We start from the raw sequence: 12440 nt of genomic DNA on the forward strand, positions 1-12440 counted from the left end.
CAACAGTCCCTGAATTGGACTGAGAGTTGTAGAGTGTGCTCCACCTTGTTTGTTCAAGTAGAAAACCACTGTGATGTAGTCAGATATCACCTGAACAAACTGACTCTTGAGGAACCTCTTGAATAAACAGAATACTTTTATCACAGCCAGAAGTTCAAGGATACTGATATGGAGACTCCTTTCAATCTCCAACCACATGTACCTCTGACAATGAAACCTAATAAGTGAGCTCCCCTATCTTCCCTAGGAAGTGCTGGTGGTGACAGTCATAGATGGCTGAAGCAGGAAAAAAGGCATCCCCTGTTGAGCCTGTGTTGTGCCAAGCCAATGTAGGGAGCATAGCACAGCCTGGGGCGTCATAAGACTCTTGCTGGGGCTATCCATCAGGGGGTGAAAACAGGACAGAAGTTAAGCCTGCAGATGTCTCATCCAAAGTCTAGTGTAAGGAATGGCAGATTGGGTCAAGGACATCCCAGCATTCTCTAGATGTTTTCTGCAGATATCCTTCTGTTATGCAAGTACTGAAGAGCTGCTTTGTGAAGAGCAAAATATCTGTAATCGACTTGTTGAGAAGAGTCCAGCAGAGTATGCATGAAATGTAAGGTCTGAGATGGATGCAGGTGAGATTTGTCATAGCTGACAACAAGGCCTAGTTCTTGCAGAAAATTCAAGGTGAGTTGAATGTCCAAGACCAGTCATCTGTGTGTCTGCCATGAACAACCAGTCATTTAGGTAAGGAAAGAGAATGACACCAGACTGGTGAAGCAAAGCCACCACCATAGCTATGCACTTGGTGAATATACACGGAGCAGCACACAGACCAAAGCACAGGACACAAAAGTGATACACACTCCTCTCTACCACAAAGCATATGTAACATCTATGTGACAGTCTGATAGCAATGTGGAAATCTGTGTCCTTCAGGTCCAGCATAGCAAACCAGTTGCTCTTTTGTATCAGAGAAAAGATGGAACCAAGGGTGACGATAAAGGTTGACATCTCGGAGATCCAGGATGGAGCACAGTCCTCCACCCTTCTTGGACATGATGAAGTGGTGGGAGAAAAAAACCCTGATGCAGATGAGCAAGTGAGACAAGTTCGATGGCACCCTGAAGGAGGGATTCTATTTCACATGGAGTCCCATTTCTTGCCTTCCCAATCCACTGGAACAGAATGAATCCTCTGGGAGAAGTTGGACTCTGCAGCATCTACTATTATGGAATTTGGTTTTGGATGCTACAACAATTAATCTATTCCAGTCGTCAATACCCAACAGAGAACCTCTTGGAGGTAGGTGCTTTCAAGGTAGGTGCTGCAATGATCTGTATCAGGTATGGAAGGAACAGGATGGAAGCTAGAACAGGGCCTCAGTGCTGAATCTCTTTGAAGATCATCTATCTCAGGATCATCTCAGTGCCAGTTTTAAGTGATCTGGAGACCCGAAGCATCAGCCATTTGTCTCATCAAATCAACGAACGAATGGACATCATTTATCAGGGATGGTGGATCAACATCCGCTATGGGAGAGAGAGGAAGTTTCCTCACATAATGAAACCTCCCAATCCAAATCTGAGCCTCAGTAGAATGCAATGGGGAATCCTGCCAATGCACTTGGCTGGTGAAGCAGCGAGCTCCAAAACTAACCCTAGAAGATGTGGAACATGAAGCAGGTGACTGTAGCTTAAACTGTTGGGTAGATGGTACCACAGCAAATATTTCAAGTAATGGTTGCTGGAGTTGCTGTGTTGATAGTATCAAAGCTTTCACTATCATGGAACCCCTTTCTATGTTACAGTCCAAGCCATGCATCCTCATATATTAACTCTCAACGTGATGATGTCCTTGGTGATCCATTAAAGCACAAGCACAACTTTTAAAGTGCTGGCATCCATAAGAGGAGTATTCCACAGTATAGCTACTATCTCTAGATGAATCCCAACACCTCGATGGTGCCTTGATGGTAACGATGTCTATACCTTTGTCTGGATGAACAACTCTGAAAAGAACAAAAGTAGTCCCAATGTCTAAGTGTGTGGGATCCAGACATAAGAGATAAGAGAGTCCTTGCTTGTCCTAAACAGTTTGTTGAGTGAGCATGAGAATGTCTTCCCCCTTTTCCTTGGGTGCAAACTAGGATAGATGATGACATACAATATGCTAAAAGACAATATGTAAGATGTTACTGGTGCTTTCAAACCCAAGGATGTTGATGTGAATTGCTGGGCCCTTTGGGACCAACTTTCATCTTCCAGAGAGACAGCAGATAGCACATGTTCACACAGCCTCACCTCTCTGTTCCATCTAGCCTGAGATGTAAAGGACTTACAATGTCTACAAGACTGGACATTGTGATGCTTTCCCAAACGCAGAAGGCACTTTGAATGGATATTCCTATCAGGGATTTTCCCAGAACAGCCAGTGCACTTTTTAAAGAAGGCTGGAGTAGCTATATTCCAAAAACTAGTACAAGACCATTTGACAGACCAAATAACTATTATCTAAATCTGTTAGACAGGCCAAAGATCTATTAACCATTGAAAAGGGTTTTTTTTTGTTTGTTTGTTTGCTTGCTTGGGTTTTTTAGTGGTTGTTTTAGCTAAGACAATCCAAAATCCAAATACCAATACAACAATAAACAATAAATCAGGTAGAAATCAATTGACAGAAGACAGAAAGAATGAAAAGGAACTCAGGGTTTAGGTAGAAGCATATTGGTACAGTGCACAGGTAGTGGGGCAAGGCTACCATCAAATCCTTTATAGAACAGCTCTAGAAGGTGCCAAATGATGCACCGTGCTGGCACAGATAACCCATTTGTGTGAGCCACAAAAACCATGAAGAATAATGGAAAATTTGTTTGGTTTTTTAGCAATATCTCTGATTTAATGAATTAATAAGGTAATAACTTAATTCTGGAATCAAATGCATACTGAAATTCCATCTTAAGTCAATCACTTCAATTTCAAAATGCAATTAGGTTGTCCATTTTCATTAAAAATTTACAACTCAGTTGATTTTAATTAGTTTCTATCTCTGCTCAAAAGAAAAGCACAAATGTAACAGCTATTTCTAGTTTCTTTCTAGAACCTTATAATCATATATACAGTTGTCCTTCCTCATTCATGGGTTTAAAATTCATGGATTTGATTAATCACGAGTTTGTCCCAAGGAGGTGGGAAGAAGGGACAAAAACCAACTAGAGAGAGAGAAAGAGAAAGCAGACTCTTTTCTCCACATGTGCCATGGCCATGGGAGAAATAGGGAGGGAGGATGGACAGGCAGGCAGACAAAGAGACAAGGATGGAAGGAAAGAGGAGGGCACAGGAAAAGGCAGCAAAGGTTATTGGGCACAGAGAAAGAGGCAGTGAGGGAAAGCCAGTGAGCAAAGAAAGAGGCAGGGAAGCATAGCAGGCACAGAGAAGAGACAGCAAAGAAGGGACAAGTAAAAGGCAGTGAAGGCTATCAGGAACCAAGAAAGAGGCAGCAAGAGAGGGGTAGGGCAAGAGGAAGGCTAGCAGGCATGGAAAAAGAAGCAGCAAGGGAGGGGCAAAGCAAGAGGCTGCAGAGGCTAGCAGGCACATAAAAAAGGGCAGAAAGGAAGGGCCAATGGAAGAGGCAGGGACAGTGAACAAACCACTCAGGACCATGGCAGCACCATGGAAGCACCCCCATCTCACCATCCTCAAGAGGGTTCTCATGAGGAAGGGAAGTGTCATGGATATTTGTCATTTTTTTCCAATTTCCTGTGCCCCTAACCCCTGCAAATGTGGAGAGCCAACTGTACTCCTTCCTTGTATGAAAATTCTACATCAATGGCAATGGCCACCAATAGACTGTATATCTGTTCAGTTCAAGACAAAAATTTCCTTCGATGAAAAAAGATTTCCACTCACGTAAGAAGCTTTTTGTGAGGAAGGCTTTTAATGAATATCCATATATATCTATTCTCACAAATAAAACCGTAGGGGGGAATAATATGAATAAGTAGCAATAAAGGTTGTTAAATCAGTTAGCTCAGGCCAAGCAGGTAAATCTCATACATATTAAAATGCAGCACTGTTACACTACATATACAGTATAATAATACATGCAAAGAATATAAATGTTTGAATAATAAATATGAACATATGTAGCAAAATACCATGGACATTTATTTAACAGGTGTGTAATTTATCTTAATTTACTATTAAGATACAGATGACTGAAACAGTGACTCAGTAGTCCCTGGCAGGTTTTTAAAGACAAACTGACACATATTCAATAGTCCCACACAGGACCACATTTCAAGAATAATAAGCAAAATGTGTACGAATCTTTCACTTGAGACATGTATAACCCCCTTCTCTCCTCCCTTCTAGGTGGCCCACAATTAAACCTTCAACTAACAACAACTTTCTCACTATAGCCAAACTGGGTAACTATGGTTAGAAGGTTCATGCCAAGAACATGAAACAGCTTAATACCTGTCTTGTTGTCTTACCACCAATATGAAGCTGTATGAACCCTGCCAATGCATTATTTATTTATCTAAATATTTGTACTCTGCCTTTTATCCAAAGATCTCAGCATACAATCAAACCAATCTAATAAATTTAAGATAGTATAAATAATTAAAATATTTTAAAAAGCTAAATATATGAAGCAATTTACAAATTAAAAGATGCATTAAAAGATTAAAATATTTTAAAATGAATTAGTCAACATGAATAGGAAGAATCAGGAAACATGGAAATAAGCGTAGTAAATTTAACAAAAACCAAATAATGTGTATTTTATGATGAGATGTACTCACAACAAACCAGAAGTGCTCTTCAGTTCATTTACACTTTTCTCTGGAACTTTACTGCCACTAAACCATTTCTTAGTGGCAGAAAATAGTGACCGACTCAAACCCTTTCTGGATATCAACTGAAATGTAAAATGGCAATATTATATAATCACAGAAATTCATTACAGTTTATTAGTTTCAGTTAAGGATAAATTTTCAGAGAGATTCATACCCACTTCAAGTGAACCTACAACCCTGGCAAACCAAGAATTCAAGTGCTCAGGGGTGTGTGTGTGTGTTTCATTTACCATTCAAAATACAGAATGAAACAAGAACAGAACTGCCAATATCATAATATTTTAACGCAAACCTATTATACTTGGAAAGCTAGGTACAGTTTTCTTTGCTATGCTTCAAAAAGGAATACTGTACAGCTGGGAATATGAAGCTGAAAAGTGTAGGAATCATGACAGTCAGTAGGAACTGTGCCTTTATACACCACACTGTTGAAATATTGAATTCAGTGCCACAAACAGTAGTGAAAGCTTTAAAGGATGACTATGAGGAATTCATGGAGGATAGGATTATCGGTAGCTACTAGTCATAATGGCTATAAATTGTTACCAGTATCAGAGGCAGTGTGCCTCTGGAGAACATGAGCACTTAGATGCTACTGCACTCATCCCTGGACATGAACTTCCTATGGGCATCTGGCTGACAACTCATTGGACTAAATAGGCCTTTGGAGTGATTTAGCAGGATTCTAATGTACTTAATACTTTTGATTCATATGTGTAATTCAACATGAAAATTGGTGCAGGTTAAGTCTCCTGTCTATAGAAAAGGCATCCAGCCCAACTAATGGAACTTCCTTTTCATAGACAAACTCCTTCCACTTTTTCTCTTATTGTGAATTACATCCAACCTTAACTATGACTTTTCCCTTGAATAAAAATGTTAAAATGACTAAATCTAATGAAGGTCTAATAAAACAGTTCTGTGACATATTTAAGGCTATACACATTGGTTGATTGCTTCAAAAGCTCTGTGCTATTGAAAGGCACTGATGGTCAATTGTAAAGAAAATGAGGTTCTGCATAATTAGACCCATACTATGGAGTGGTTAAACTTCATCAAATGATGTAAGACATATTCATCTATATCAGAGAGAAAACAAGGTGTAACATATTTTAAGACAAACAGGACTTCATCTAAAGGTAGTATTATTTGTAAAGGCAAAGTGAAATGATTAAGGTAATTAATGCTTGCAGAAAAATACATGAATCTTTCTCCTGCCCTATCAAAAGACAAACAAGGTGCAATTATATTACAGAAATCTGAAATACTGACAAATCTGTAAACAATTAAGAGTAGGACAGCCTCAAACTATCTAAATTTGTGTAAAAGCAACAAGTTAACACCCACCAGATTATAAAGAAGGACCAAGGACGTAGCGGGGGGGGGGGGTGTTGGGGGGTCGGAACCCCCCCCTATCAGGCCCTGGGGGCGTGCAAGCTCCTTCCTCCCCCCTCCCCTCCATTAAAACCACGGCGAGGGAACAGAGGAAAGACAAAACAAAAGTTCCCCTTTTCCCTCTGCTCCGTGGCTTTAATGGAGGGGAGGGGGGGGAGGAAGGAGCTTGAATGCCAGTTGCAAGCTCAGAGAGAGGGGGGGGGGGGAGGGAGAGAGAGAGAGAGAGAGAGAGAGAGAGAGAGGGAATCCCTGTGACTCCTTTCGCTTTTGTTTCCTTCAGAGTCCCTTCAGAGTCCGGCTTCCACTCCTCCTCCTCCTCCTCCCCCTTCCTCCCTTGTGCTTTTGCAGAAGAAGGAAGAAGAAGGGAAGGAAGGGAAAAAAGGAAGGAAGAATAAGAGGGAGGGAGAACTGAAGAAAAGAAGGAAAAGAAAGGGAGGAAGAGGAAGGGGAGAAAGGAAGAAAGAAAAAAGGAAGGAAGGAAGCTTCTAAAAGGAAATATAAAAGAAAGAAAAGGTGACTTCTAACTTTTAGCTGTTATATCCATGTACAATATAGAATAATAATAATAATAATAATAATAATAATAATAATAATAATATCCCTTACCCAAAATGCTGAGGATTAGATGTATTTTGGATTTTGGAGTTTTTCAGATTTTGGTATATTTATATACAGTATGTCTACTGGGATATACTGGGAGATGGGATCCATGTATGTTTCATATGCATCTCATAGACATAGACTGAAGGTAATTTAATGCACAATATTTTTAAAATAATGTTGTGCTTCTGCATACTGAGCTTCAGCAAAACCCTGAGACCACTATGCCTTGTATAATTCAATAATTCAGTAATTGATATAAACCTTCAGGATTTCCAAGTTTCCTTGAGTTGGGGGTCAGACCAGATGCTCTCAGGGTCAGTTTGGGGTTTTGGAAGTCCAGAGAAAGGAGACTCAGACTCTACTCTGGACATTTCTCCCGAGAATGGACTCATGTTTTCAAAAACAGTCATTTCTGGATTTTTGCAACAACAAAAAAGAGGTGGGTCTGTGATGCAAAAAGGCAAGAGGCTTCCTTCCAGCCTTGTTTTTTCTCTTTTTTAAAAGACAAATAGAATAAAATACAGTTAGCTGGCCCTTTTTCAGCATGTCAATGGGGATGCTTTGATGGAGAGTTCCTGCATGGCAGAATGGGGTTGGACTGGATGGCCCTTCGTGGGGTCTCTTCTAACTCTATGTTTTTATGATTAATTAATTAATATATGGAATCAATCTAAGATGACGAATCGTGGCTGTGGAGTCCTATGGCCCTGCTCCAGGCAATGCTAGACTGCAGGCCCGATCATCCAGCAGCACCACAGACTGATGGGAACTGCAGTTTAATAAGGCTGCACACTGCAGAAATAATCCAGTTCGACACTGCTTTAATGCTATGGAAAACCCTGCGATTTGTAGTATGTTGTGCCACCAGAGCTCTCTGACAAAGAAGGCTAAATGTCTCACAAAACTACAATACCCAGATATTGTTGTTGTTTCTTATATCCCGCCTTTCTCCCAATATACAGACTCAAGGTGGTGATTTTCCATAGCATTAATCTACAGTATATCTTTCTACAATGTAGATGGACACCTCCATTACATAATTTGTTGAGGATGCTTTGACTGGAAGTTCCTGCATGGCAGAATGGGGTTGGACTGGATGGCCCTTCTAGGGGTCTCTTCTAACTCTATGATTCCATGATTCTGTAGCACTCTGAGCCTACTGTGATTTTAATAGTTTTTAAATGTATAAAGGTATAAAGTCTTATAATGTAAGCCATGCACTGATGGACTATTCCACTATAATTTTTTATTGATTGATTTTATACCCTGCCTTTCTCCCAAAATAGGATTCTCTTAAAGGGGTTTGTTTAATATAAAAAGAAAGGAACCTATAATGGCTTGGAATTAAAAATTATGATAGATAGATAGATAGATAGATAGATAGATAGATAGATAGATAGATAGATAGATCTTGGAATTCAAAGGTGTGTGTGTGTGTCTCAAAATTAAAAATCCCTCTTGGAAGTGGGAATGAAATGTGTGGATGCAGCCTGGGTTCGTAGCTCAGCTCAGATGTTGGAATACAGTGTCTCAAAGCATGAGCAGAGTGTCTCTGAGCATGAACAGAGTGGCTGTCGCTCATTGCTCGAGCAGCTTCACTTTGCTTTATCGAGCTGAATTTATCTGATGTAAACACCTTCAGAGGAAGGACTCAGTTTGCATCTGCACTGAAAAAATAATCCAGTTTGATGCCACTTTAACTGCCCTTGGCTCCATGTTGTGAAATGCTGGGATTTGTAGTTTGTTGTGGCACCTGACAGATGACTCAACTACAGTTCCCAAGATTCCACTGCACGAAGCCATAACGGAAGTTAAAGTGGTGCCATCAAGGTGTCGAGGGTAAACGCTCGACCCTCTTTTTGTGTCTTGGGGGGCTCTTAGCCTCTCAAAATGGTGGCACTTAGTCTTGACCCCCCCCCTTCCCAAAATCCTGGCTACATCCTTGGAAGGACCTTATGAATTTATAATATCCAATTCTGAATCACAATTCAGCAAAAAATATTAAGACCTGTTGAACCAAGGTAAGACAGGTGCAGCTTACCTCCCAAAAGAAACAACCCTACTGTGTCAGAAAGAATGGAAGAATCCAACACCATTAAAAATCCTTGCCTATATTTTTATTTTGGTTTGCTGCCACAACTGATATAAATATATTCAAGATTACAAATCCCATACGAACCACCTAGAGCCCTAAGATCCTCAGGAGAAGGCTTTCCCTCTGTCCCACCACCATCCCAGGCTTGTTTGGTGAGGACACGAGAGAGAGCTTTCTCAGTGGCTGCTCCCACCCTGTGCAACTCCCTTCCACAGGAAGTTAGGCTGGCTCCTTCCCTTCTGGCCTTTCACCAGCAAGCAAAGACATTTTTATTCAAGCAAGCTTTCCAAAATCATGCAGGCCTGGTTTATTGCAGGATTAGATTATTTTTCATCTTTTTTTTTAATGTATGTTGTAATTTTTAAAACTTTGTACTGTTTTCATTGTTTTAAAAGTGTTGTTTTAATGTGTTTATATAAATACATATACCATATTTTCCAGCATACAAGACGACTGGGCATTTAAGACAACCCCCAACTTTTCCAGTTAAAATATAGAGTTTGGGATATACTCACCGTATAAGGCTACCCCTCTTCCAACAAATAAAAAATTTAAAAAATCCAATTTGATTTTAATATGGTAATTTTAATTCAAATGCTTATGACATGCAGGTACTTAGCAGGAAAACTTATTGTATACAAAGCCTGTTTGGATTGGTCAACTCTCCCTGCCTGCCCAGCCCTCCCTGTCTCAAGACTATCCCGGATGCCTTCAGCTTGCTCCACTCTTCACTTACACCTTCCTAGTGAGGCACCCCCTCACCTCATCATCAGGATCGCATTAAGTCACTTCTTTCCACAAATCCTGGTGAGTGGATTTTCTTCTACCGTACTTGTACAGCGCAGCCCTTGCTGCTTTCATACGGTCACCACATACAGTGGGGATGCAGCCACGGCCGTTTTTGAGCTCCCCCCACCATATGTGGCGACCGCAGATTCTCCAGTCTGGCTCAGAAGTTTCAGCACCTGCCCTATAAGATGACACCCCGGCATATAAGACGATCCCTGACTTTTGAGAATATTTTCTGGTTTAAAAAGTAGTCTTATACACCCGAAAATACAGTATATATAATGAGCCGCCTTGGGTCCCAATTTGGGAGAAAGGTGGGATAAAAATAAAATAAAATAAAATAAAATAAAATAAAATAAAATAATAGTTGGAATCTTGTTGGTGCACTATACCAATGTTACAGTCCACTATATCAGTGTGGTACACTTTTCAAGGTGTGGCACAGCTGTAGCAGGAACAGATATGTCAAACCATCTGGCAAAGAAGGATGGAGAAAGCCATCTGTTGGTGTATGCAGAGAAAGCTACTGGGACCTGAACAGTCTATTTGCTTTATGCCTGACTTCAAGGTAGGTGTTTGAAGCTAAAACTGTGCAGAACAGATGATTTTCCAAGGCAGCCTGCTGACAGAACTTCTGTGCGGACTTACTTCAAAGCCAGGCTTTGTAGAAACAGATCCAGCAGCTTTATGTACAAAAAGCAAGAGATGGCTTTCTTTCCCTGTCCACTGTCCCCAGCATCGTTTTTACTCCTGCCACTATGACTACTTATGCCAGTGTTGTTACAATAGTCAAATTATTTTGTTCAATGGGATACACCCAATTATACCCTTTTGATCAAGGAATTTTTCTGTGAAAACAAGGAATTTGTTTAGAACAGGCTCCAGGAAATGAAAGATTTCCCCCAGAATTCCTACCTACTACAGTCTTTTGCCCCAAGTCCATATTGTTCTGCAGGGATCCCCCACTCCCTTGTCAAACCTCTTAAATATTTGGGGGACTGCAATGAGAAAAGTGAATTGTTAAAAACCACATCACGCCTTGTGTTTTGTGGGAGAACCCACAGGACAAAAAATTCTTATCTGAATGGAAAGGTAAAGCTAGTTCCAATCCATCAGGTTTATTTATTTACTAACAGAATTACATTCCAAAAACTCCTTTTGCTTGTCCAGGCATTCTTTGATTATCTAGATCCATGTAAGTGGTTTTAGGCCAGGCTATGGGATAGAAACAGCTTTGGTCACCTGGGTGGATGACCTACGCAGGGAACTAGACAGCCAGTGTGTGTCCCTGTTGGCTTTGCTGGACCTTTCAGCAGTTTTCGATACCATAAACTTCTGAGTCATCCGTCTGGGATAGGGATTGGAGGTACTGTTCGACAGTGGCTCCGTTCTTCCCTGGAGCAACATTCTCAGGTGGTGGTGGTGGGGATTTCTGTTCAACTCCTTGGCCTGTGGAGTCCCTCAGGGCACACTGTTGTCTCCTAAACTATTTAACCTCTACATGAAACCACTGGGAGAGGTTGTCCCGAGTTTTGGAGTAATGTGTCACCAGTATGCTGATGACATCCAGCCCTATCGCTCCTTTCCACCTAATTCCAAGGAAACTGTTCCTTTTCTATACCAGTGTCTGGCAGCTGTAATGGACTGGATGAGGGCAAACAAATTGAAGCTTAATCCAGACAAGACAGAGGTGGTCCTGATCAGATGAAAAACATATCCAGGAATAGGGATCCAGCCTGTGTTAGATGAGATTACACTCTCCCTGAAAACTCAGGTTCGCACTTGGGAGGTACTGCTGGATTCAACTCTTGAGCCTAAAAGCTCAGATTTCAGCAGTGAACAGAAGTCGTTTTACATAGTTAAAGCAAATGTGTCCATTCCTGAGAAGTCAGATTGGGCCACAGTGATTCATGCCTTGGTTACATCCCAAGGCATGGGATGTAATGCACTCTGTAATGCACTCTAGATGAGATTGCCTTTGAAAAGTGCTCAGAAACTTCAGTTGGCCCAAAGAGCTGCAGCGAGTTTGTTAATTAGAGCTGGATACAGGGAGCATACAACTCCCTTGTTACAACAGTTCCACTGGCTGCCAGTCCATTTCTGGGCACAATTTAAAGTGCTGGTTTTGATCTATTAAGCCCTAAATGGCTTGGGTCCAGGCTGTTTGAAGGACATATCTCCCTTTTCAAACCCACTAGAACACTGAGATCATCTGGAGAGACCCTCCTCTGTCTCACCCCCCTCTCAGGCACATTTGGTAGGAACAAGAGAGAGGGCCTCCTCGGTGGCTGCTCTCAGGCTCTGGAACTCCCTCCCTAGAAGGCAAGCTGGCTCCATTCCTGCTTTCATTTTGGCAGGAGATAAAAACATTTTTATGCCACCTGGCTCTCTCACACTGGCATGGGTGTTAGAAGTGTTTTATGAAGAGTTTTTAAATTTTAAATTTGAACAGGTAATCTTTTTAACCTTTTGAAATTGTTTGTTTATAAACTCTGTATTTTTAATGCTTTGTTTTAACTTGGACTGTATTAAATTTTGTTAGCTGCCTTGAGTCCCTGTACTGGGAGGAAGGCGGGAATGATGATGATGATGATAGAATTGTAAGGATACTGGGACTAAAATAACTGCCAGAGCTCATTCATATCAACTCACACTACTCAAACTAAACATTTCAATTAAAGGGAAATTAGAACATGTTCACAGTACAACATA

General features: G+C 40.9%; 1 protein-coding gene across 8 annotated transcripts in view; it reads right to left on the bottom strand.

Moving 5' to 3' along the window:
• The window catches only part of TRAPPC8 (trafficking protein particle complex subunit 8), a 110618-nt gene that overhangs the window by 58516 nt on the left and 39662 nt on the right, over window positions 1-12440 (bottom strand). For all 8 annotated transcript variants that reach the window (XM_089517230.1, XM_089517229.1, XM_089517233.1 and 5 more), the window contains one exon: window positions 4793-4908. In XM_089517230.1, the coding sequence (XP_089373356.1) occupies window positions 4793-4908 (116 nt within the window). The remainder of the gene's footprint in view (window positions 1-4792; window positions 4909-12440) is intronic.

The sequence above is a fragment of the Sceloporus occidentalis genome, unplaced genomic scaffold (assembly GCF_023333645.1).
Source record: "Sceloporus occidentalis isolate IW3139 unplaced genomic scaffold, rSceOcc1.0.p SCAF_3, whole genome shotgun sequence".
Taxonomy (NCBI): Eukaryota; Metazoa; Chordata; class Lepidosauria; order Squamata; family Phrynosomatidae; genus Sceloporus; species Sceloporus occidentalis.